Source organism: Hypomesus transpacificus, chromosome 19 (genome assembly GCF_021917145.1).
Source record: "Hypomesus transpacificus isolate Combined female chromosome 19, fHypTra1, whole genome shotgun sequence".
NCBI lineage: Eukaryota > Metazoa > Chordata > Actinopteri > Osmeriformes > Osmeridae > Hypomesus > Hypomesus transpacificus.
Window position 1 is genome coordinate 9,059,788 of NC_061078.1, and position 27,545 is coordinate 9,087,332.

At 39.7% G+C, this 27,545-nt stretch overlaps 1 protein-coding gene across 4 annotated transcripts; it reads left to right on the forward strand.

Moving 5' to 3' along the window:
- Positions 1–890: 890 nt before the first annotated feature.
- Positions 891–26,310, forward strand: kcna4 (potassium voltage-gated channel, shaker-related subfamily, member 4). 4 transcript variants are annotated; one of them, XR_006957725.1, is made up of 3 exons: positions 891–5,475; positions 14,146–14,201; positions 23,079–26,310. XR_006957725.1 is itself a non-coding variant. In XM_047042733.1 (2 exons), exons 1-2 carry the CDS (start codon positions 2,378–2,380, stop codon positions 3,696–3,698), a joined length of 1,191 nt encoding a protein of 396 aa, XP_046898689.1. In that variant the 5' UTR covers positions 891–2,377; the 3' UTR covers positions 3,699–3,780. The 4 variants fall into 4 exon arrangements, 1 of the variants encoding a protein (XP_046898689.1); XR_006957724.1 differs by lacking the exon at positions 14,146–14,201 and having other exon boundaries at positions 891–1,504; positions 1,833–5,475; XR_006957723.1 differs by lacking the exon at positions 14,146–14,201.
- Positions 26,311–27,545: the final 1,235 nt, after the last annotated feature.

Consider the following 27,545-nt stretch of genomic DNA (forward strand, 5'->3'; position numbering starts at 1 on the left):
ATATGGATCTATACTTTTATGTTGTTGTATTTGTGCTACTGCAATCTTGTAAGCAAACACATTTAAGCTATAAAAGCTATAAGATGTATGATTGTATGATGTATGAAGATATTATGTGCAACCTTAAGCAGTGTACAGTTGGTACAGTGTACTCAATCACCAATGTTTACGCGACACCACCCCTTATCATTTTTGACCTCACATCTCCCCCTTGTGCTGAGAGTTTGTTGCTACATAAGATGCAGATTTGATGCCAACTGACTGTTTTTTGTGTGTGGATATCCTCATTGAGAATTGTTTTTGCTGCATACTCTAGTTGTGCAGTATGTATCTATGCAGCACGCAGGCTCCTTTTTAGAGAGAGGGAGAGAGAGGGTGAGTTGTGAGAATATGTGTTAGACTGGTTTCCTTTATTTTGTTTGCAGTCCAACACTTAAGATTTGCAGTGAGTTTACAAGTGTTTTGAATCAACCTACAAGATCAAAGCTTGTTTGACAAAGCCTAATGTGTCACAAAGGAATGTGTATTAATGACTTTACTGTTTTAATGTGATGCCCTCGTTTACCTTATATTATAGGAAGATATCATTTATGATTGAGGCCCTTCTTTTTATGTACTACCAAGTAAAACAAACGACAATCGATCGTAAATGATAATCAAGGAAAGGTGAAATACCAGCAATATGCAATTAACTGTTATTTGGCCAGTATAGTTTCTAATGATTGAATCATAACTTTGTAGTTCGATCAACATCGTAATTACAAGTGCTCATCTTCAGGCAGTCTGAAAGAATATGTGCATCGTGCGATTTCTGCAAGACAACTGCGTTGAATGGTCAAATGACATTATTCATTTGGAGGACAACATTGCAATCGACAAGAGTACCTTATCAGTATCACCTTCACAGTTTGTGAGACTGCAGTAGTCCGTAATGACTCAAAGTATCCACTGGGGGACGATCAAGTCCTGCCTCCGCTGCTGTACACCCTCTACATGGACGAGGCAAAGCACTTCAATAACACGCACAATGGGAAATAGGGAAGGTAGGGGCAGCAGGCAGATGTGTAATGCTCTGACTTACCGTGGGCTATTTTACATATCAACATAAACTTTTATTGATTCTCACCACGATGCTGCATATGTGTATGGCTTAAGGTTTTCAAAGGCTTCCTATTTTCGTTGCCTGCACACCTGCTTTTTGTTGCTGCCAGACAGCACATATGCAGCGGTGCATCGTTTTTCGGAAAGGGGGGCGACACTCAAGGGGTGATAGATCCTGTTGAATTGAAACAAGACAACGTCGAGACGAGTCCAAAAGTGTCATTCCTCGAGTGCAAAGAGCACGGATGTATAGGTGATATTTTCGCCGGCTGGTTGCGTCGAGGGATTTTAATACTCTAAAAACAAGACTAGAATTTGGGTATCCCAACGAATTGCTCTGTGCCTACCTCCGGTATATTTTTGTTGGAGGCTGGGACGATTTTGTTTAGCCATTATTGAATATGTAAGTTGAAAATCAATGAATGATAAGGTACACATTCTTTGATAAAAACGTGGACAATTACGTGCGTAATGTTTACAGACATGCTGTTGCATGAGTGGTTCATGCTTGTCTCCTGTTGCCGTTGTGGTCATACTAATACGCATGTATACCCTGTATATGTTAATCTAGTTATTAATGTTATTAATATATATGTTCTTTATTACTATCCGAACGATTTGTATGTTGTTGTTTTTTAACCGTAAGGCAAGATGTGCGTAGGGATTCAATTGCCTAACAGTTGGTATTAATTTCAATATTATTTAACCAAGCTTTCGTCTCTTCCTTTCAGATAATAAAGACGTCTGACGAATAAAGTCGTTTCACACCATAGAGAAAATGCAAGATAAAAAGGCCAGATCGTTCATCACTTAAGATGGCATCCAGGAGTGACCACGAAGAGGCAAAATGATGTATTTCTGCAAGTTAGCCACAAGAGAGGCACCAAATAAGTCAATCTGATGAGATATTGAACAGGATATTAGCCAGTGGTATACAACGTAAAAGGAACAGTAAACTCATTGGAAATAGTAAAGCTTTAAATAATATGGTTCCCTCATGCCCGGATCTCATAATGATGTCATAAATATTTCAGGCGTGTATACGGAAAATACGTAGTGTATCATATAATGGGCATGGATTGTAATCTAAAATAGACATGTAATTAAACTCATGAAACTGAACTAATTTACCCCTCACCCTCACAGGTGCCTCACCTGTCAAAGCACATCAGCCACCCTGTGCGTCCTAGGCTGCAACTTGTTAGGTTGACTTGCATGCGCGTGTCTCCAAAGGGATTATAGTGTTCACTGAAGACTAAATTACTCACCAATCAAAATGGAGTTTGCAATGGTAGGTGCGGATGGAGGGTGCAATAGTCACCTGCCTTATGGCTGTGCCCAGGCTCGCGCACGGGAGAGGGAGCGCGAGAAGGATCGACAGTCACGAGCACCGGTGGCTGCTGAAGGTGGACCAAATGGAGACGGAGGGGAGTCCTCCAGCCATCTCCTTAACAACCACCAGCAGCATCAGTCTCGCACCGCCTCCTCATCAAATGCCAACAACAGTAGCGGCGGTACCGCCTTGCGCCCCTCCTCCTCACCACCACCACAGCAACACCAACACGAGCCTGAACAGCAAGCTTTCAGAGAACGGAAAAAGCAACGCGGTGTAGGACGCTGGAGAAGGAGTCGCCCGACTCTCGGTGGGGATTTGCGCCACTCAGAGTTGGCGCTGCTCGGATCCGAGGAGGATATTATGATAGAAGAGGAGGAGGCGGAAGGGGCAGAAGAGGAGGACGTGGTAATCAAAAGATCAAGTTTTCCCTGTAATATGGGTGATGAAGAGGAGACTGTCTCACTCACAGACAGGCGTCCCCAATCAGGATACGAAAATGTTTACAGTGAGTATGGGTGCTGCGAGAGAGTGGTTATCAATGTGTCAGGTCTGAAGTTTGAAACACAAATGAAGACCCTTACACAATTTCCTGACACTCTCTTGGGAGACCCCGACAAACGAATCAGGTACTTTGACCCACTAAGGAACGAATATTTTTTTGATAGGAACAGACCAAGTTTCGACGCCATTCTTTATTTTTACCAGTCAGGAGGACGATTGAAGAGACCCGTCAATGTACCATTTGACATCTTCTCAGAGGAGGTCAAGTTCTACGAACTTGGAGAGGAGGCGATGCTGAAGTTTCGGGAGGATGAGGGATTTGTTAAAGAGGAGGAAAAACCATTGCCAGTGGACGAGTTCAAACGTCAAATCTGGCTTCTTTTCGAGTACCCAGAAAGCTCTAGCCCTGCAAGAGGAATTGCAGTCGTGTCAGTTTTGGTTATAGTTATATCCATTGTAATTTTCTGTTTGGAAACTTTACCAGAGTTCAGGGACGAAAAAGAATATCTCCAACCGCGAAACAACTCTACTCAACCTGACAATGGATTTACTCCCTTCAACGACCCATTTTTTTTAGTGGAGACGGTATGCATTATTTGGTTTTCCTTTGAGATTACAGTCCGGTTCTTTGCATGTCCAAGCAAAGCTGATTTCTTTAAAAACATTATGAATTCTATAGACATTGTATCCATTTTGCCTTATTTCATAACTCTAGGCACAGACCTTGCTCAACATCAAGGCAATGGGCAGCAGGCGATGAGTTTTGCAATCTTGAGAATAATCCGTCTTGTCAGGGTCTTTCGCATCTTCAAGCTCTCGAGACACTCCAAAGGACTGCAAATCCTCGGACATACTCTCCGTGCCAGTATGAGGGAGCTGGCGCTTCTGATATTCTTCCTTGTAATTGGTGTCATTTTATTTTCAAGTGCAGTTTACTTCGCGGAGGCAGACGAACCCTCGTCCCAATTCACAAGTATTCCTGACGCATTTTGGTGGGCTGTCGTCACCATGACCACGGTCGGATATGGAGACATGAAACCCATAACAGTCGGGGGCAAGATAGTGGGCTCGCTATGTGCCATAGCGGGTGTGTTAACCATTGCACTTCCAGTGCCCGTAATTGTGTCCAATTTCAATTACTTCTACCACAGGGAAACCGACAACGAAGACCAGGCACCGGTTGTTGAAAGCATACCCCCTGGCTGCCCGTATTTCCCAGACTTTCTGAAGAAATTCAAAGGCTCACCCTCTGGCTCTTCTTTGGGCGACAAAGCGGAGTATATGGAAATGGAAGAAGGGGTAACCGAGTCGCTGTGCGGCGTAGACAAACAAAGTCCAAGCAAAGGGAATGGTACAGATATTGGCAGAAAAAATAGTAACTCAAAGTCTTTTCAGACTGATGTGTGACAACTAAAGAATGGAATATTTTTCGTGAAAGTGTTTTTCAAACCAAAACTGGTGGTCAGACTCTCTCAGACATACACGCACGCATGCATTCTCTTGGTCTGTTTCCAACGCCCCTGTTTCTCACACACACACGCTCTCTCAATAACACAAGCAATTTTGCTGTAGGCCTATATCTTTGAAAGGTATAAGATGTGTTTTATTTTGCCATGTGGCTGCTTAGATGTATAGGCCCATGGAAAATAGACGCCCAAATCTGCTTTAAGCAAGGAAATTATGACCTAAAGTAGAGGGCCCAAACCTAGCGGGAAAAACGGTTGCGAGATTGAGACAAAATACAGGCTTAAGCATTCGCACTTTATCCGTTTTTTAGTCAATAATGGAAAGTGAAAAATACATCTATTGTTTTGCAGTTATGCAGTAAATTCACATTATTTTGCACTATTGTAAAAGCATAATTTGACTGTTTAGGGAGTTGGATAGACACTGACATTTTTTATGAGACAGAAACTGAAGGACCCTTCAGACCAAATAGCGGATAATTGTTCGTTTATTTTCACCACGCATCGACAAATATCAATTTGTATTGTGTTAGAATGCCGATGGCTCAGATGCCCCGTTCCCTGTTGAATACAATTTCAAAATTAGTAGCCTAATGAAATTGTAAAAGAAAGAGCAAAGATCTTAAGGCGCATGACCATGACAGGGGTTTTTCTATTCAACGCTCCACAGCCTTGGCAACACAATCCTCAAGGCAAGTGATGCAAGAAAAAGTAATCTCAAATAAACACTAGTAGGTCGGCTGAAATTAAGACGTCTATAAAGACACATCGAGGGGAAGCATATACGCCATTCTAGTTACTTAACAGACTTATTTGGGAAATTACTCTTTCTCAAGTTTTTGTGGGTATGCCTTTGGCGACAACAAACCCCGTCCCTTTAAAACCAACTCAAAATGACAATATCCCTTTACGTGTCAAGGACGCTGACGAAAACCTATAGCAAAGGACTGTCGTGGAAATGTGTTAACTATCTCGTCCAGTGGACTTGTTGCACAAACTCAACTCAAATTTGAGGACTCGGTCATCCCAGGACGTACAGAAGACCGTATGGAGTTGGCTGTGTCATCCAAGGTATGTTAACTTTTTCAATTCATTGTTAATGTCTCAATGTTTTCAATGTTTCTGCAGGGTCGTGAGATTACACCCCCCCCCCCCCCCCTCCCCCCGCTAGGCTGAAATGCGTGTCTCACGCAGTGGCGGATTTAGTGATTTAGGGGCCCCGGGCAAAGACAGGTATGGGGCCCCCTTAACTCCTATCCTCACTCTTTTCAATCCATATAATAATTATTAATATAATAATAACTAGCGAGGGTACAATTTCTGGGGAAATTGTGAGGTGTGCTTGCGTCGGTTGCAGATGGGTTAGTCATTCCTGAATATAAAAATGCATGGGCTACTTATTATTTATGAAGATTGCATAGATTTAAAAGCACACATTTGTTGCTGCTCATTTACATATATGTTTGCCACCAACATTGTATGTAGTGCATACATTGACAGAGTTTTAAGAGTGGGAAAATAGGTAGGCTAAGTAGAGCGACCACAGCTTAGTTTCTCATTTCAACCACGTTTCCTGCGAAAACAGAACAGATGTTGAGGTTAGTAGTTTAATAGTCTCACCAATTGAAAAACGAATCTGGGACTTTTGATTTAGGTAAGGGGAGCGCAGAAAATGTTCTGTTGCTGTTTGGCCTCCTAGGTTAAACCACGGTGGAAATATGTTTCTTACCAGTGTCTCGCGTAGCCTACAGCGCTGAAGTGAGCTACACTGGTTTAAAACTACAGGTTATGGTAATTTCACCAAAAAATCGTTTAGGCTTACTAATGTCCTAATCAAAAAGCAAACATTTATATGTAAGGAATGTTTATTTTAACGATTGAAAAACGAAAATAGTTATCACCCTGGTCTTTTTGCCACCATTAGCTTCACTTTTTGCCACCAAAACTTGATTTCAACTTAATCCATGCAACGGAACATAAATTAAAATAGAAGCAACGCAATCGCTACCAAGACAAACCTTTTGACACTGGCGTTGTCTATGTAGTTCAAATATTGAGGGATCCTTAGGGGTGGTTAAAGAAACAATAATAATATATGAGAGAGAACAATGGTTGTGCTCTCGCCATAGGCTTGAGCACATCCAATAACTAAAGGATACCATTTTTGGGGAAATTGTAGGGTGTGATTGCTAGCGTTGGTTGCAGATGGGTCCGTTTACTAATTGTAATTTTTACAACTGATATTTCTGTATATTTTATATAGAAATGCGTACTATATATGAAGATTGCATAGATTTAAAAGCATACATATGTTGCTGCTCATTTACAATTCAAAATACAAAAAGTGAAGTGTTGAATGAAAAGGTTGTCTTCTCATTTCCCCTGCAAGAGGGAACATTGATAAGCTATAGCAGCCTCAGTTGAAAAATTTGATCAAAAGAAGATATTGAGCAATCCGGTGTAAAACGATCCTAACCTTTATGACTGTATGTCCCCTAAGTTTTTCCCTTCAATTGATATTTTCAAGCATTCAGCCTACCCATATTGCATTAATTCATTTTAAGACAGACATCCCAACCTGCAGGGATTCATTTCCGGGAGGCTTATGTTGTTGCCAATGTTGCTTAGATAGGGAGTCAGATGGCTGAGCGGTGAGGGAGTCGGGCTAGTAGTCAGAAGGTTGCAGGATCGGTTCCCCGCCGTGCCAAATTACGATGTGGCCGGGGGCAAGGTACTTCACCCTACTTGCATCGAGGGGAATGTGACTAAATGTAAATGTAATGCTCCGCTTGTCATTGCAATGCTTCGAATGCCATCGAGCGGGAGCCCTGGTCGTATTAGTCCTTCACTAACCAATAAGCATTCATTAGCAGAATGCTAGCGTGTTATGGGCAACAATGACTCACCCTGTAAGAAATCAAAAGGACTTAGTTACTTGTTCATTCAAGTTTCAACCTATAATCCATGTTGAACATGCAAAAACTACAATCAAATCGGAGATTTCTCAACGACAATCAGACGAAAGAGACAAATTTAGCCATTTAGCTCCATAGACTCCCATTCAACATGCACTCGCAATCACCCCCGGTGGAACTCTGATGTAGCTGCAACCAAATTCGGTACAATGGAGCTTAATAGGGAGTGGCAAGGCTCTCCTTAAACAGGCTCTGGTAATATGTTGTTTGTTGAAAATGAATTCAACCCAAGCACTCTTTGGTGACGTGGTTGATTACGTTACTGTTGATCATCTGTCCATCATTGTATAAAGTCCTCCCTGACAATTAGATTGGCCCGAACAGCTCTTGTTCGGGCATTAGCTTTTCCCGGACCGAGCAACTCCAGACCGAACTTCCAGACAATTTTTTTTGTGGGCGGGGCTAAGTTCGGCTGTCAGCCAGGTTACCTAACCAAACCCTCGTACATTTCATTTGTGCAGAGGGTCTGGGATCGCACCATTGACAAGCGTTAACTTCCTTGAAGGCGGGTACTCTGTTGAAGTTTTAAACTATTGGATCTGCCCAGAACCACTCTGATCTGCCATAACCAATCGCTAGCGTTCGCCTAGCTGCCGTAGCTGGAAAATCAAACTTTTCCCGAACCCCATGGGGAGGAGGGCCACAACAACATGGCCACCAACAAAACAGTAAAGATGGTTCTTGCTCCGGCTTTAACTTCTGGTTATTCGGCAGCGTTGCCACAACGGACCGAATGGCTTCGCTTGCATCTTTCTGCTGCTATCACTGAATTACAACTCAAACTAGCGCACGACAGCAACGTCATCGTTCTCAGGCACTCCCTCTGTTTGCTGATTGGACCACCAAATATGTGGTTTTCAAAAACCGAAATACCGAAATCCCAGACCTACAGAAGCAAAACGAAAATTTAGTAGAAGTACGTAGGAGGGCAGAGCCAGGCTAAGATTGTCTTACCAGGGTTTGTAAAATAATCCTACTCGTTTATTTTAGACTGGTAGGACAATCTAAGGACATATTTTGCACTGTAAAATCATCCTACATGTATTTTTTGATGTAGTAGGATGGATCTATAGATATATGAAAGATAATAAATCTGACAAGGTAGGACAAATCAGAACTTGGGAGGTATGTAGACAGACTGACAATCATTGCATTGGGTCTGAATGTTGTCCAATCATTAGTGCTGGTCCGATCTTAATGATTGGTCATGTTTATTACAGTCCTGATGCCCACATATGTCGGATTTAATTTCATTTTATTGTAAAATCTTTAGATTTATTGTTTGCTATCAGGAGGTGAAGATTATTTCAGAAAAAATTACAAAAACTGCTTCTCAACATCAACATCATTACCTACCCTTCCTTTAATATAATCAATTCACATGAAAAAGGATGTGTCACATGCACGTGCATAGCCACGAAAGAGCGTGCAATGTTAACATGCACTGTGGAAATGTTTGTTGACATGGTGATTGATGAGATATAAGTAATTTGTCTGGTCGGGAAGTTAGATATTCCTGTTTTTCAGCTACAAGCACAATTTTACACATTAGTTGCATAAACAAGATTCAAAATTAAGACGTAGTAACAACGGAGGATGTCATGGGTAATGAATGGCACCCCTTTGGCGGTGTTCACACTTGACTTTTTTTTTTTTTAAGCGCTGCCTTCAGCGCCTTTTGAGCGCTTTCAGCGCGAGAATTCTGTAACCTGGACGGGAATCATACAGTCTAGCGATACATTATCATCCGTTATTTTCCGTTGGTTGCTTATTAATAGCTAGCTACTATGGCGAATACAATGCAATTACTTGCTTTAGCTTTGGCGTTTGAGGAGCCATTGCCTGGTAAATTAGGTAGGTTACTAGGTAAGGTACACGCGTACCTACTCTCCTCGTCCTGATTGGTCAGTTGTCAGAAAGGCGCTTGACCTCACCCAGCGCTTTTATGAAAAGTTGAGAAAATGTAACTCCTTAGGCCGTGTTCACACTAGACATCTTTTTCTTTTTTTTAAGCGATGCCTTCAGCGCCTTTTTACATGCAACCCTATGGGAAAAGGAAAAAGGCAGACGCCTTTTTAAAACTTCTTAAAAAGTGCAGCGCCTGACGCCTTTTTGAGTTCTATTTTCTCAACCTTTAAAAAAAGCGCTGGGTTACGTCATGGGGGGGGGGGGGCACCTCCCTGAAATGAGTCTCTGCAGGTTGGGATGTCTGATTTAATGTGTTCACACAGTCTTTTGATGTATAGCCTAAATAATGCATATTATATAATTTTTAAGAATGTACATTTTGTATTACCTGCCTGTCAGACATGTGGCCTATAGTAAACTGCAGCTTACTTAAACTTTGCAATTAAATCAAGCTTTTTGACTTACTTTAGCACAAAAAGAGAGTATTGCCTCAAATTAACTGGTAGCTACATTAGAAGTTAAAACATATATATGAAACTCTCGTAACTTTTGTTTGTGGCAACCATAATGCCTTGTTATATAAAGTTTATTTCATTTATCTTGACTCCTATATTGTATATATTTCCAAAAGTTTCTTGGGTTGACAACTTGAGTGAAGGCCATTACCTTCTTTGGGTCTCACAAAACCCAGAAAAACACACCTTTTAAAAGAACAAACTTTCACAGGCCCATGCAATGGGGTAATTCAGGGGGGGCCTTTTCACACAGCCAGGTTACATTGTTGAGTAATTACTGAGTTGTGTAGGTTCACAAATGTAACATTCTCTTATTTATTATACTGCTCCTTATGGTCGAGTTCATCCGTAAAGCTGTTCACACAGAAATATATTCACTTACATTCATTGGTCGTCTGCAAGTTTATGCCGCCTTGGTTTACAGAGCAAGCCAATGTGTTTGTATTGCATCAGCAGGTTGTAATTAGCAAGGTGAAAGTTATTTGTGCTTGTACTTTTGGGGTAGTACATATTCCTTCAAAATGACAGTGCAGCACCTGCATGCTATTTCTCTGATTTGGCACTAACCCAATATGATGAGTCATACCATAATGGCTAGGTAAGGAATATGTGGTTTTTTAAGCGTGGCTTATAATGAAAATATTGTCTTAAAATATTATTCAACCTTCAAAGAAAGTCTGAAGTGGATATAGCGTTACAAGCTTTTGTGAATACTTATGATACAACTTATGCAGGACAGCTGTATCTGTATGCAGTATCGATCTGGTAAACGAACAGTCAGCAAGGTTCTGGATGTATAAGTTCAGGTTGTCTCTCCAACTGTGGCATCAGCTTCAAAGTCTGTTGTAGTCACCCTGTCACCCTGTCCGGCTGACAGCTAGACCTTTGACCACCACTGAAAAGGAGCCATGGGCCTGTGCTTATGTGATTATGGTTGCACCCTATCAATAGTCTATCATAAAAAATGTATACTTTAAATAAAGCCTGTGTACCGTTAAAACTATTAATATCTTGTCCCCCGAATATTAATGAAAGTAAATGTTTTTGCACTAATGTAAAATATTTACTATAGCTATACGGGCCCTGTCCCATGTAGAGCTAAAGAACATACTTCCATTGTACATCTAAAGACTTGAAAGGTTTCAACGCAAACACAGGCACACACACAAACGTACACACACACAGAAGTTTACTTCTGGAAACCATTTAGGTTGTCAATTGCTTGGAAGATATACTAATACAGACATGGAATCCTCAGAATCCTTACCTCAGTGTAAGCTTAAACCACTTGTGGTTTTGATTGAGCTGTTACATAATATACTTATATTGAAACATAGCAACCCAAGTCTTTTTTCACACTCTATTGTGTTGTGAAAGATATATTGATCTTACCACAGATCTTTCCACAGAGTCGAATTAATCTGACAGTGGCTTGAGGGCTGCTTATGTTACCTCTCGGTAGACAAGTAGATTCGGTTGCTAATTACACACACTTTTGTGTAGAGTTTCCTCAATCCAAAGTGTGGCGGTCACCGGCAATTATGTGATGTTACAAGGTAATGACTAGCCACTACACTCTAATTAGTAAGTAATTGCAGTTATTACCTGATTTTGCAGTCCTTTTGTACTGTAGTTGATATGTTGTACCCCCACATGACTCCACTCACACATACAGGCAAGCTTGAAGTTTAAATGTGTGTAAACATGTTTTGTTAACCTTAAGAAGAAGGCCTTGTCAGACGTGGACAGTTCTTTGGTGGAAATTGTACAGTAAAGTTAAAACTTTCTCTCTTCCTTTTCATATTTGTTTGTTGTTGTCAGCCTGCTGGGAGTGGGGAGTTGGGGGTGAAGAGAGAGTAAACACTGAAATAAGTGTAATGTAAATCATTCCAGTTTTGCAGACTGATAAACTGCTTGATTAGAAGGGTGTGGTGTTGCTCTCTTCATTCATCACTTTCTCCAGCAAACATTTAGGTACTGTAGATAAACAATCTGGGGCAGAATGGGATTACAGATTTCTGGAACGCCACAGAACAGGTAAGCATTTCAAAGATTTGTCACATAGACCCAAGCACATTTCATCACTGTCCTGCTCAGCGCTTCCTGAAGCCCTGTGGTGATGCTGCAGTTTGTGAAAAAGCAGTGGATTTAATTCAATGCAGCAGCTGCTAGACCATGAAAGTTTTCTCTCCAAAGACAGGCTGGGGGCTGGAGGGCGAGCACCATGCTGGCCAAACTTGAGCCCCAGATGTAGCATCAGCTGTGGGGGGCAGATAAGCAAGGAGAAGATAAAGCAGGGAGGGTTGGTTGTTGTTTAAACCGGTGTCTTGCATTGATACCGATATGATATCTTTTAGTGAATGTATAAGTTATATACTGGGGTGGTAAGTAAGAAGGTTACTAGAATCTTAACAGCCACATTCTCTTGTTGTTAGGGATTTTATATCACTCCATTTTGTAGTCCATTGAATCTGTGTAAATAAACAATATCAAGCTTCACAGGAGATTCAAACCAGGGTTGTTGTTAGCATTCATTGATTTACATTTTACTTTGAGTAGGTGAACTTCTCAACTGTTTAGAATTAATGCCTGGCCTGCCTAATATAGTATACTGGATTAGTCTCACCATACTCCTTCTTCTGATCTGATACAGAACAAATGCAGATACAGAATCATTTGTAATTGAACATGTCCACAAAGTACACTAATGCTAATGCTTTTCTTCTTCTTAATAATTATAAAATCCAACACGTTTTCCAAGCTGGAGGACAGTAACCCATTCATTTTTAATCATAAGCACCTAATGCGAGCACAGCCCTCCCATGGATCAGAATACCATAGAAGCAGGATCAGCAGCAATCACAGTGCCTTATTCTGTATTGATCAGGTTATGTAAACTTCAGCCCAGCTCCCAAACACAAAAAGCAGTGGCATCTTTTTTTTTCTTTTTTTTGCGGCATGTGCTTGCTTGGGAAAATGGCTGCCTCGAAACAGACCTCCACAGATCCTAATCTCCCACTCTTTTTCTGTGCTTTACTGCTTTGGAGTGACTTGATGCTTTTATGTGGAGTGACTAACGGTAGCTTTCCAGGACCTGGGGTGTATTGGTGTATGTGTGTGTTTGTGTCTGCCATATACAACGAGTCAACCTACTATAGCTTCACTGACTGACATGATGACTCAGACGCTGGCCTGGCAGACTACAAAGACCATGAGCTCCCACACACTTCATCTGGAAGCAGAGAGGGTTTTATTTTCTACACCTGGGAGTTTAGTGTGCACACGGTTGAATGTTTCTTTCTTGTCATTCAAGTCGTAATGTAAGGATATCCATGTCAATGACACACTTTAATTAATTAAAATGTTGTTAATGTACGACACTATGTGGTTAGTACAAGTTTTTGGCACAACAAAGACCTGTCAAGATAAAAAATAAAATAATGTTTTACAATTGGGCTATTATCTGACTCACAATACAGAAATATTTCTGTGGTAGGGGAAAGTCAATAGTTCACTGGTATGACTGACATCATATGTCCATAAGCATATCATGTATTGACCTCTTGGTTCTCTGATGGCTCCACTGGTCAAAGACAACAAAATGTCGCACAAAAATAAGTTTGTAACTGATTGCAGTTTTTTGGACCTCAGTGGTAGTGTTGTAAAGATATAGATTGTTAGCTCTGAGCAAGAAACTTGCTACTTCTCTTAAGAAGCAGTCTGTGCCCAAGGGATTTGTATATATATTTTTTTCACCTGGACTATACCCACATAATTAATTAATCATAAATAATTCATTATTATTGTACTTGAACATACTGTAAATTGTGCAAAAACAACAATAAGTCCTTTTTAACTCTCAAGCCAGGTCTTGGGTTTATATAGCCATGGTTTTCTTCTATTTTGGAAGAGGTTCTCTACAGCTGGCACATTATATAAAGGCAATAATAATGATGGAAAATTCTGGGCTACTGTATTGCCTTTTATGAGTCACAAAATTGGGGGAAAATAACACAGGGGCTTAGAGCTGTAATGTTGGTCTGTAGGAGATGGACACCCTTGGACACTCAACCAAAATGAGTTGTTAGAGGCTAGCTGCTTATTAACAATGACTGGGACAGAAGGTCATCAAATCGTCTAGTGGACTATTGTGCATTGTCCACTGCACAAGGATAATTTGTTTACCGTATTCTTCGAAACAATAATTTCATTATTTTCATTTTTGTCTTGTGATCGTGTAATGATAATATAGTAATATCAAACTTTACAGAGGTACAGCCTTTCAACAACAATATGAAATTGTGTGCCTCAAACTAAATGTAAACAAATCCTGTGTGTTTCAGCATCCAGGGAGAGGCCTATTATTAGTTATCTCAATGCTTGGCTCTGCAAGTTTCCGGTGAGTTAATTGGGACTGTGCGCCTCCCACGAGTACCAGCAGAAAATTGTATGTTTGTCGCTGAAAATAGATATAGTGGACAGATTGTTTTTTATTCCACTCCCTGGATCCATTTTTCTTTTCCAGCAGCTATCTTTACACTACAGGAACACACACCAATGAGTTTTTATCTACCAACTCATATGGCACAAATTTATGATCTTCATTTTGTTCTAGATTGAACAGTAAAAAGACATGTTGGATGGAATTTTTAAGGTTGAGACTGAAATGCCACTGTGTTGATGTTATTAAAATAACATTTTGGATTAACTCACCTGATCATAAAGTGCATATAGTTTTAACATTATACTTTTGAATCTCAAAGGAGTTAGGATTAGAATACACATGTATTTACATAATTTGTATTTATTTAAACTCACTGTATACAGCCAATTTTCTTTGCAGGCTGTTGAGGGTAGTCGTTAAATGGAGTACTGCTGCTGCATGGAAAACAAATGGTATTTTAGGTACTATTTCTTTTTCCTATTAGTTGTGTTTTTCTTCCAAAAAACACAACTTACCCTCTGAATAGCTGACTCTGTTGTAGCTTTCAAAACAAAATTAGGTGTCATTCTTAATCAATCAGTACAGTGTTAAGCTGTTCCAGTGTTACATTCTCAGCCAAAATGGTTAGAAAACATGTCTCCCAAGGGCCAGAGTGGGTAGGAGGGGAGGGCTATCTATGATAACTTGTAGAGGAGAACTCTAATGTTTGTGGTAAATGCAAGCGTTGTCATAGCAACCAGGACTGGAATTTCTGATATGGGATTTTTGTGTGCATGTGTGTGTGTGACAAAGAGAAAGAGAGCATGAGCGAAAGAGAGAGAGAGAGAGAGAAGTGAAAGAGAGATAGGAAGAAAGAAAGGAGTGTGTGTCAGTGTTTGCGTGCGAATATGCCTTTTTAAGTGTGAGTGAGAGAGGCGGTGCTTTTCCACGTCTCACACTCTGTTTGGAAAATATGTGTCAGTGTTGTACAGAGCACAGTTTTTCCTAAACAAAACACTGGCAAACTGGAGGGCGTGCAAAAATATCAGCAATTTATTTTTCTTCCTCCCGCAAACACCTGTGGGCTCTAGCAGCTAGTGAAATCCAACTGCACATCAGTAATGGACAAGCAATGGTATAGTTATGATTTTCTGTTCTTGTTTTACTTGCTACATGTGTCCTTTAAGTGGTTTCAATCACTTGAACTGGGAAAGCTTTAACTTTGGGTGGATGAATTATACATTAGGGGGTAGAGCTCCTTAGAAACTGGACCAGTGGACAGTACATACTTTGTGTGTTTCAGGGATGGTGGCATTGCAATCAAGCACCATTTCCTGTGTGCTCAAAGCTAATTCACAAGAAGCTTCTGAAAGAGCAGGAACAATCCTCATGAAATCAGTTTCCTAATCATACCCACTTGATTCCACCCTGGCCACCTTAGCAATTATACCAAACACTTTTGCTCAAAATCAAGTATTTAATGACTCGTTAATGAAGTCCAAATGTTTGAGTTAGCTGCCTTGACAAGGTGCCAATGAAATGTTTTTCTGCAGGAATTATGGCCCTAAAAAATCATATGCAATTCTTTCACTATTGATGCCATAAAAGTTGCGGTATGACAGTTCTTTTAAATTCTACAAATGGTTCAATATGCCTGAAGTTTTAACATTTCCCAGTAACATTCATTCTTCTTTGGATGCATGGGACATCCATGACATCCCCTTATGAGGCTTTATGTAAAATATGCTACCATACTGTAACCATAGTTAATGAGAGTGGATTACAATGGTTATGTTGCCATTGTGGTTATTAAGAGAATAGACTAGCTACAGTGCCCTCCAAAAGTATTGGAACAGTGAGGCCAATTCCTTTATTTTTGCTGTAGACTGAAAACATTTGGGCTTGACATCAAACGATGAATGTGAAACCAGAGATCAACGTTTCAGCTTTTATTTCCAGGTATTTACATCAGGATCTGATGCACAAATTAGAAAATATCACCTTTTTGTTCGAACCCACCCATTTGTCACGTGAGCAAAAGTATTGGAACATATGACTGACAGGTGTGTTTTGTTGCCCAGGTGTGTCCTATTACATACATTATTCAATCAATAAATACCACTGAATGTCTACACTCAGGTTCAGATTGGGTAAGATAGGTTTTGTCTATGCAGACTGTATTCAGAGGTGAAAACAACATGAAAACCGGAGCGCTGTCTTTGGGTGAAAAACAAGCAATTGTGAGTCTTAGAGAAGATGGAAAATCAATCAGAGCCATTGCAGAAACATTGGCCATAGCCAGTACAACCATTTGGAATGTCCTGAAGAAGAAGAAAACTACTGGTGTACTAAGTAACAGACGTCGAACAGGTAGACCAAGGAAAACATCAGCAGTTGATGACAGAAACATTGTGAGAGCTGTAAAGAAAGACCCTAAAACAACTGTTAGTGAGATCAGCAACAACCTCCAGATGGCAGGAGTGAAGGTATCACTATCTACTGTTCGCAGAAGACTTCATGAACAAAAGTACAAGGGCTACACCAGAAGATGCAAACCACTCATTAGCAAGAAGAATAGGAAGGCCAGGCTGGAATTTGCCAAAAAGTACAGGGATGAACCTCAAAAATTCTGGGACAAAGTTTTATAGACTGATGAGACAAAGATTAACTTTTACCAAAGTGATGGAAAGGCTAAAGTTTGGAGAAAGAAAGGAACTGCTCATGATCCCAAACACACAAGCTCATCTGTGAAACACGGTGGAGGTAATGTCATGGCTTGGGCTTGCATGGCTTCTTCTAGGACGGGCTCATTAATCTTCATTGAGGATGTAACACATGATGGCAGCAGCAAAATGAACTCGGAAGTCTACAGAAACATTTTGTCTGCCAATTTAAGGAAAGATGCAACCAAACTGATTGGCAGAGCCTTCATCATGCAGCAAGATAACGACCCAAAACACACTGCCAAAACAACAAAGGAGTTCATCAGGGGCAAGAAATGGAAGGTATTAGACTGGCCAAGTCAATCTCCAGACTTAAACCCTATAGAGCATGCATTTTACCTGCTTAAGAGGAGACTGAAGGGAGGAACCCCACAAAACAAACAACAACTGAAAGAGGCTGCAGTGAAAGCCTGGGAAAGCATCAAAAAGGAAGAATGCAAAAGTTTGGTGACGTCAATGGGTCACAGACTTGCTGCAGTTATTGAAAGCAAAGGATTTGCAACTAAATATTAAGTCTTATTCACTTAAATATGTTTTAAGTATATCTGTTCCAATACTTTTGCTCACATGACAAATGGGTGGATTCAAACAAAATGTGATATTTTCTTAGTTGTGCATCAGATCCTGATGTAAATACCTGGAAATAAAAGCTGAAACGTTGATCTCTGGTCTCACGTTCATTATTTGATGTCAAGCCCAAATGTTTTCAGTCTACAGCAAAAATAAAGGAATTCGCCTCACTGTTCCAATACTTTTGGAGGGCACTGTATGTTTGAGGTTAGGAAGGATGGTTTCAGCCCTATCAGGAAAACAGTTCAGGGTGAGTGGTAGGATATACAAAGAGAGTGTCTTGACTCTTGAGTAACACAGAGAAAGATAACAGCCAATGATAACTGAGTAATGCAGAGGAATGGAAAAGCTAACTGTCAGCTCTGTTTGAGTCAAGTGTCCTGGCTAATACATTGTTTGGAGTGTTATGGTTTGTAAGAGCAGGGTTTGACTGAGAACAATCTCTGTTACATCATGTAGATGAGCTTCCTTGAGGACACTATTCTGACTGTTGAAATCTTTCATATTCATACAAAGTTCATTTGAAGTCATTTTATATACAGTAGCATGTTATGTTCATTGCCATGCAGCCATTACAGTACATTTAATATTTTCAGCTTATGAACTGAGGTCTTGCTTTGGATTCCACATAATGTTACTTGGTGCATGCAAACATGTATTCACAACCAATGAAAGACATTAAAAATTCATAACCTATGACAGCGCCGGAACATTGAAAAACGTGTTTCAACAAGCAACATCATTGTTCAATTTAATTCAGTGTAGTTCTTCTCAGGCGGCTCTACCTCCTACCCCCACACGGCCCCAGAAGGCGACATGGGTTCATTTGCTAGAGCTGCAAACCCATCGGAAACGTTATGCCTTTAATCGTCTACATAAGGATGAAGGTCATTGGCAGCATAAATTCCAAGTGGCGAAGAAGGATGGAAGTCTGGCAGGAGACGACTGCTGATATCATTTATTGTTTCAGACGCATCTGTGTAATTTATTAGGCCAAAATGTGTGGCCATAAATCACATACGCTGGCATTTGTCCTCTTATACCGAGTCCCACACATTGGCAGTTCTGATTCACACAGACAGGCCAGGGAAGGCAAATCCATGCTGGCATTTTCCCATGTGTTCCCCTCAGGTACAAGGCTTTTCTCAGCTTTTGTTGTTAGGAGTGAACACTCTTTTTTCACACTATTGAGGCAGAAGGAGGCAAATGAGCTTCTAAGGTTGTTATAAAAGAATACAAAGAATATTAATAACGTTTTAGACCAGTTGCTGCAACCAGGATTATAACTTTGTTGTGAAGGTCTGTGGCACTCGATTGAGACACAAGAGGGATATATTTGTATTTTTTATTGAGTGAGTCAAGAAAATGGTCCCTATTCTGGTCCCGATTCTGGTTAATAATTAAAAAAAAAAGACTGAATGTAATAATGTTTCAGCTAATTGAGCTATATTAACTAGTGTTACCCCTATTGAATTCATTGTAACTCATGTTGCACACATCACACATCACATTTTGACATTTGAACAATATTCTTACAGGACTGTACACCACTTTCTGTCTGTCTGTCTGTCTGTCTGTCTGTCTGTCTGTCTGTCTGTCTGTCTGTCTGTCTGTCTGTCTGTCTGTCTGTCTGTCTGTCTGTCTGTCTGTCTGTATGTATGTATGTATGTCTGTATGTATATCTGTATATCTGTCCTTTCCTGCCCATCCTTCCATCCACATGCACGCAGCTTGTTTGGAGGGGACGAAAGCGTGTCTGCGTTAATGATGTTTTCTGACCGCCGCCCCCGCCAGCGTTGAGCCTTTAATTTGCCGTGACGGCCTGTCATGGCATAATATGACTCACAGTGCATTGCACATGTGCTTTCAGAGTGTCGCCCCCCTTTGTCGCTTTGCATCAATGTGAGGACCTGCAACTTTGTCTCTCTCTTTCTCTCTCTCTCTCTCTCTCTCTCTCTCTCTCTCTCTCTCTCTCTCTCTGTCTCTGTCTCTGTCTCTGTGTGTCTGCCTTTCTCTCTCTGTCTCACAGACACATATGGACACACATGTCCAGGCTGCCAACGCCACCGCAGCTGACCAGGGTGGCACATCTAGTTAATAATGAGGATTGTGTGGCTGTGGCTCTAAAGAGTGCATGTGTTCACAAGCTTGCGTAGATGAGCAGAATAAGATAGGCAGACACATGAATACTCTCAGCAGACAATCAGAGACTGTGTGCTCAACCGAGATCTCCAGAGACCTGGGAAACTGAAGGAGTGCAGTCTGTGCTGAGGGTCATGTCTCTGTTGTATGTGTGTGTGCATGTTTGCATTGCATGTGTGCGTTTGTGTTTGTGTTGACGTACCAAATCCTGCCCTGAATATTTATAGTCTAGTGTGTGTGTGTGCTGAGGATGGGGTGTTTGTGTGTGTGTGTATGGAGGGGGGGGGGGCGATCTGCAGAGCAGTGTCGCTGCAGGGGAGTGAGGCAAGAAGCAGCAAGAGGCATAAAATCCCCCCCTGCCATTGGATTAGTGTCAGTGTGCAGGAAGCAGAACTTTGCAGCTCCCCCAGCTCGTCATATACGTTGCTCTCTTACTAGTGTCTGTGTCTGAATCCTCTCTCAAGGGAGAGCACTGTCACCATGACTAACGTTATCCTGACTGCTATGCTCAGAGTCCTCAATCTTCACCAATCGTGTCTGTCCATTCCATAACTGTCAACAAGGAGCTCTGAACGTTGAATGACGATCCTCTTCAGGGAAGTATTGATGTTGTCCTCATTGGCTGACAGGCAAGCCTTAGCATATTTTATCACAGTGTACATCTGACGAATAACCTGAAAGAGACATTTGATTGGTTAGGGATCTGTATTGTTCCCATATTGCGCTTGATGATTGATGATAGCGCTTTGACGATGGTAGCTTATAACATCCATGACACTGAGACTGTAGAGATATTAGGCAACAAGAGCTGCCACATTGTGATATCCTCTTTGTGGAACGTGACATTGCAACAACACTGTAATCGTAAAACAACATACTGTATCACATCACATTCTTGAAAAGACCCAAGAAGATAGTAAGAAAGGTATTATAATTTTGTTTTACCTATGACCTCATCTCGTGCCACTCTCCTAAATGTAACCCTAACTCTGACCCTAAACCAAATTCTCTGACCCCAAACCCCAAAGAAGATTCAAAAGCACTTAAATAAATATAAGTATAAATATTACAGTAATATAATATGGACCTGTAAACAGTATATGTTTATCTTTGAGCTAAAGGACCGGTGCATACCTCTTTCCAACATGTGTTTGTGAGACCTCTGTTACTGCTTAGCACTGAAAATTGGTTGATTTTACATATGCCTGAAAGAAGGAGAGAAACTAGCTAAATAAATGTCACAGACAATAATTGGCAGCAATTATTAAAGAAAAAAAATATATGTTGTGTTTCGATTTCCCTCTGGCCAGATGAAGGAAATTTCCTGGAATGTTTTTTTTCCATGAGACTGCTGCCTAACAGAAAACCATAAATCACCTCCTTTACCATGTCTGACTAATTTTCATAATGCATCTTACACATGTTACAATTAAATATCTTGTCAGTATGAACAGGGAGGTTGTGATTATTAAGTTTAGACTAAACAGTTCAAGACTGGTGTAAGTAATCACAAACATGTTACAAGAACCACATTTCACCCTTCATGCACTACGTTTCAGGGTTGTACAATGGTGTTTACTTGTCTTTCACTTTTAATAGTGTACAGTCTTTGGTTAGTGATTGAGTGTGAGTTCACACAGAAACTCTCCAGATCTTCCAATTTTTTGTGTGTATTTGGAGGTTTGTTTTGGATTGCTGCAGCTGACATCGTCCTGGCTGTTCACATGCTTCTTTTTTCAGACTGGTCTAGTTGTTATACATTTTTGATTCATTTTTGGCAAATAGTGGAGATGGGCATTTCAGGCATGTAGCTATCTTTTAAAGCCATTGCCTGATTTGTTATAGCCAAAATCCTTTTTGTCTAATTGTATTTATGTGTTCTTTGGCTTGTACTATGTTGATGGATGACTATGGAGGTTTAGACAGCATATCACTTAATTTATAGTAAAGCAGGATGTCAGTGATAATCACTTAATAGTTTCCAAAGAGACTTCAGATGAACTTTTAAAATAGTTTTGTCAATGAAAATCTGATGTTGAAATTCTCACTGTAGTAGATAACATACTCAAAATGGTGTCCTTCCAGACACAACTAATCTCACTTAACAGTAAGTTTGGGGTTTAAAAATCATGTCATGTATACTGAATGATAGTTGTATTATCATGTCAAAGCAAAACATGAAATTCATAAACACTATACCTATAAATAACCCATCAATGGCCGTTCAATGGCCGAGTTTCAGTTCTAGACTGAGGCAGGATACTATGGCAAGAGGGTTTTTAAAAAGTTACCTGGAGTATGTGACAGTAGAATGTGCGTTTTGGAATTCTTATAAGTATCCATCCTATCCTGTACATGTGAAATTTGAGAGTTAATCCAGTGAACGTCCATTTCAGTCTTTCTAAATACTGTGAAATCTGGGAGAAGCTTCCGTAGCCTTTGGCTAATCTCATCCCTGCGTAAGGACAGCCACAGGCTTTGTTCATTGGTGTGAAAAGCCAATTAAAGTCTTCATTATTCTCTCAGTTAAGTTATCTTTATTCACTTGCTCTACTTCATATGGAGTTGAATGTAACCCAAATATCATAGTGTTAAGATGTAGGCTCAGTGTAATTTGAGTATTGATAGGTATTATTGTGCCACTTTTGGTTTAGTTATACAACCTATTTATCATAGTTGTTTGTTCAAATCATGTGAAGAAATGTGTGCATATTTATTGCTACCCTTGTCTAGGCAAGGTAAGCCCTGATATAAGAATGTGCCGTGTGAAAGGCCCAGATGTTTTGTCATTTAATTTACCATTGAATGTCTGATAACTGACATTTCTCCACTGTAACTATTTACACACTCTCTAAGTGTTTGTACTGTGTGGGAATCCAAATTATTGAGTTTGAGAATTATATGCCAGCTGGTTAGCTTTAAGATGTAGGGCGGTGTTGAACACTTCATTTCTATTTAACCGCTAATAGGTATGAAATAAGAATATATATTGTCATATGTAAAATGTTTGACTTAATTACATACTGTACAGAAACAGAAACAGTTGAAGATACACTTTATATAAAATCACCCATTAAGATTCAAATCCAGATGCACAAAACGAAAAATAAAGCATGATATCACAAAGCAGCTCCCTACTCTGCCCCTGGCAGCATAGGTTAATGTAGGACATTATTAATTGTTTTGGCAAAGGGTTTAACTGCAGATAAGAGAGTGTCAGAGACCCAATAATTGTTACTTAATGACCCGATGAGGGCAGTCCTTTTCTTCAATGGAATGCTGCAGATGTTAACCCCCCACTACAGTATATGTTTGTTACACATGATATGTTATATGAGCAGCTGTTTAGAAATACTTTATCACTTCTTCTGGGGAGATGACGGACTAGTATTTATTTCCTGTTTCCCTTGTGTTGCAGGTCTGCCGACGCAGGGCTTAGGAGAGTGTCCTGAGACTCTTGGAATTGGAAGAGTGAGAAAGATTCGTGTGACCCATCATCTGCACCCAAGGAAGAACATCAAACTGTAAACAACTGATGCAAGAGTGGACCTAGCATTCAGACATCAGAGGTTAAACGGACATTTTGACTTTAAAATGGACCGGCAGAGTTTGAAGTCCCTCGCAGTTTAGCCTGGAATAGACAAATGAGTAAGTCATGGCCCAAATCGATTGCCTTAATTATTACACCTATACCTACATATGACGTGATGAAACTAGAGACTTAACAGTTTATCAAGTTCAAAGATGTTTTTTCTTTACATGTGAAAAACAGTCTCTTGTAAGGAACAGATATTTTACTATGATAGAGAACATTGTTTGGATGTAACGTTGACATAATGTTTTAGTTGGGTCTGCTTTGTAGGTGTCACTAAAAACTAAATGATGGAGTTGCCATCTGCTTATATGCAGCCAGCAGTATGCGTTGATCTATTTTCTATTTTATTTCGTATTGACAACCAAACATGGCTGCCCTGAGCTGATTGCCCAGATGCTGGCTACAAAGTTTCATAATTCACAACATGACATGAAAAGAGCAGGGACACCAATATTATGAGGCATATACAATATAGTATAAAGATAATACAACAAGATACACATTCAACCACATTCTGTATGTTATCTGGACTAAATCCTCTTTGTCTCACAAACTCACACACAAAGATGTCAGGCATACACACACATGTGCGTATCATCATGCTCTTTCAATTATAAAGATGGTGTGAAATGTACATGAGAGATACCAAGAGCTTTTCTTCAAGATGCAACCATTACTTTGGCTGCAAATGCATTATTTGACAGTAGACCAGCTTCTTTGATGATGAGTCTCCATCTTAAAGTTAACTGTATGCAAAATAACATGGAAGTATGTTCTATATTTTTTTAAACCTAGCCTTGAATATTACATAACCAAAGGTGAAACCCTGGATTTATTGTACTTTGTGGACACTTCTTTTGAAGATGTTGTAAAAAATAGATGCATATTGAATAGAACTGTAAATAGGCTGACATTTATATTTATGCGTCCTGCGATGTGTCACAAGAAGTCTTTTGAGTATTTTACTTTCTTTGACTGTTAGTCACCCTCAGAAGTCTGTCAGTTAAGTTTACCATCACTGATACACTTGATTTAAATTTGTATATTGTGAATGCTGCTCCAACATTATATATGGTTCCTAAGTTTGCAGTATTATTGTCATAGTTTTTTGTATGGCTTCCATCTCATTGCTCATCAAAAATCCACCCACTTTCTTTTGGCCTTCTTTGAAAAAAAGGGTTGTGTAGATTGCTCATTGCAGCCTTGTCCAACCAGCATTTTGCTTTTTATAGCCGATATGCCATGTTCATGTCCATCTGCATACTTTCAGTCAACAGCCAAGTAATGCTCATTCTTGGGCGTACTGTATGATATTGTGATGTCGTCCGTGGATGCAATTGTACATCGACACTTTTTTTTTTGGAACCTCTATTATTTACGTGGAAAATGTTTGTCTTCCTGTTTTCTTCCACACAAATAACAAAATCTTCTTTCTGTGTTCCCTTCAAAAGGAACTTAACACTTGAATTTAGATCATTCATCTCAGTATTTTTTGTCTTGTTATAAAGACAATCCAAAGGATACCCTTCTTCCCTTGACTCTGTTGAAATATGTCTGTTCACATTGCCTAGGCATTGCATTTTCTTCAAGTCAAGTTTTCAAAACCCTATCAGACCACAACTAGCCTTCACATTTTCATATTCATTTTGTCAGTTAAGTTGGGAAATTAATGCTTTATTACCCTATAATGAGAAACTGAGAAAGGAAATGCTGTTTTAAGCGTTTCATTTTTATCTTACAATTACAATAGACCATTGCAGTTGGAATAACTATTTTCTGTCAGTCAAGTGTACTGTCAAATGTTCAATCCTTAAGCTGGCAAAACATTGTTAGTGTTAATATGCTGTAGTTGAGTTAAAACTCTTTAACCTGCAACTTTTAAGCTTTGATTAACGTAAATCAAAGATTACTGGAAAAACTGTTAACAATTTATAGTTTGGTGTCACCCGTATAATATTATTCAACATTACAATAGGTAATCAGTCCTTTTGTCATTGACAACAAGGCAACAATTCATCAGTTTCTAAAAAGCTAAAAAAACAAAAGCTAAAAGCTTCACATAATGACAAAATTATATTGTTTCTGAGTGTCTTTTAATTGTTATTCAAGATCTTCATATTATGATGGTACTACAGTACTTCACACTGGGGCTGCCCTCTGACTGACATAAACTGCCAAACATTTACAATGTTTAATCAATCTACTTTCTCCTTGGGTCTGTCCTGATGACTGTCAGAAGTTAATGTAAAATATAAAGGATGTATCATATACACCATGCAGACTTGTACTGAACACAGATATACAGGTACTTTCAAATTGATTTTAGGCAGTGGAGTTGGGCTGGCTTTGATGATTGATGAGGGAATGAAATAGTGATCCTTGAGTATTTTCTATAATTCAAGATTTTGATGAAGATGGATACATCTCTGTTTGCGTGAAGTCATTATAGATCATGGTATTAAACATGGTATTATATTGTATGTACAATTATGACCATAATTTCTCTCTAAACTGTCATACTCTCATCTGAAGAGCTATATTTTCATTTTGGAAGTTTAGAAGTTATCACTGTGTATATGTTTGATGTGTGAACCATTGAATTCCATTAACTTGAGAAGGGGTTAAGAATCAGTCCCTTAAAAGGCAGTCAAGGCCATTTATGTGTAAAATATTTCTGTCAAGATGTTCAGAATATCTGTGTGAGTTTTGGCAAGCCTTGCATTTATTCTGCATGAAGCTTTGTTTTTTTTAAAGTGCATCCTAACTTGAGATATGTTTGTGTTCTTGGGATGCTTTCTCTTAATCTCTCTCTCTCTCTCTCTCTCTCTCTCTCTCTCTCTCTCTCTCTCTCTCTCTCTCTCTCTCTCTCTCTCCTTCTCTCTCATTTTCCACTCGTCTTCTTTTTCCTTTTCTAAAACTTTAAACGTTTTGGGTTTTCTACATTCATATCATTTTGTAGGCAGCAATATGAGATGTGATCGAAAACGGAGTATGTGCAATGTTGAATAAAGAAAAATATATAATATATGAAATAAAAAGTCAGAAAATATACGTGTTTGGGTCCTGTCCTCCCAGTACTCAGTGTATTTATAGTATTCCAACGACAATGAGATGCATGAGGGGTAAACAGGGCTTGTGTCACCTTCAATTTCAAGTTACTACAAAAAGTCACTTTCTTATGTAACATGCAACTCTTTAACCCCATAAACAGTGCAGGCCTTATTTTGATAAGATCAACCATTGTTTGTGTAACATGCTGCAGTTTTAATCCCACCAGTAGCACATATATGGTACTGTAATGCTTTAAAACAGCAGGAATGTTTTTACTATTTTACTTGATTGATGGAAAATAGAAAGCAAATATAATAACTTTACAGTAAAATAAGTATTTTATCAAACTAGAGAGACAGCTTTTATCCACTGTACTTTTTATCCACCGTCATCACAGTTCAACAGTAGAATGCTAATGTCATTCAGTGAAACATTTGTTGCCAACTTGGATGGAGGCTAATTTTCCAAAGCTCCTTCTACTGTGTGTGTGTATATCTCAGGCACTGAGTGTCTCAGTTTGCAACTGTCCAGAGAGATGAAATGATGCAGCATATTTTTATGAACATCCCCTTGTGTCTCTCACTGCGGATCAGGCTGTCAGCAGGGGAAGAATATCAGGATGACAGGACATTCTTATTCAGAGGGGACCTTTAGGTGGTTGGTTTTGATACCTGATGCCTGAGGCATTCATGTTCGACGCTGTTTAAATATTTTAAATGGGTCCGTTGTGGTGCAATTACTTGATTTGTGGACTTGAGCCAGCACATCAGTCAAGCTTCCAACAAAGGAACAATGCACCCAGTGCTACCTGTTCCTAGTGCTTACCTCAAGAACAGAGATCCACAGGGATGCATTGACAGAATGCTCACCTATGACAACACTCAATGTCCATGAGTGAATAGTACCCACATAAATTATACTTCACAAAGTATACATTGAATATTTTAAAGATAGGAAATATGTATACAATGCTAAAAAGTACATTATATAAAATATTACAGAATATACAGAATGCTTTAGTTCATAGCCTTGCTTCATCATGTTTCACCATGTGAGAAAAAAGAAGTGAAGCATTTGTCATTGTGTGTGATGGTGTTCTCTTGAAAAGGTCAGAGTATACCACTAGGCTAGACCACAGGGATGTATATTAGACCTGTGTGGAGTTTATATTTAGCTAGACAGTCATCACAGCTGTCTCTAAACATTGGGTGAACCTACAGTGGGGTGATACACAAGGTG

What these genes read in the sequence shown, in the direction of transcription:
- kcna4 (XM_047042733.1), top strand. Translation starts at nt 2,378, where the DNA reads ATGGAGTTTGCAATGGTAGGTGCGGATGGAGGGTGCAATAGTCACCTG. An exon ending in CATTTTTTTTAGTGGAGACG is followed by an intron (nt 3,524 to 3,653) that starts GTATGCATTATT and finishes TCATAACTCTAG; the next exon opens with GCACAGACCTTGCTCAACAT.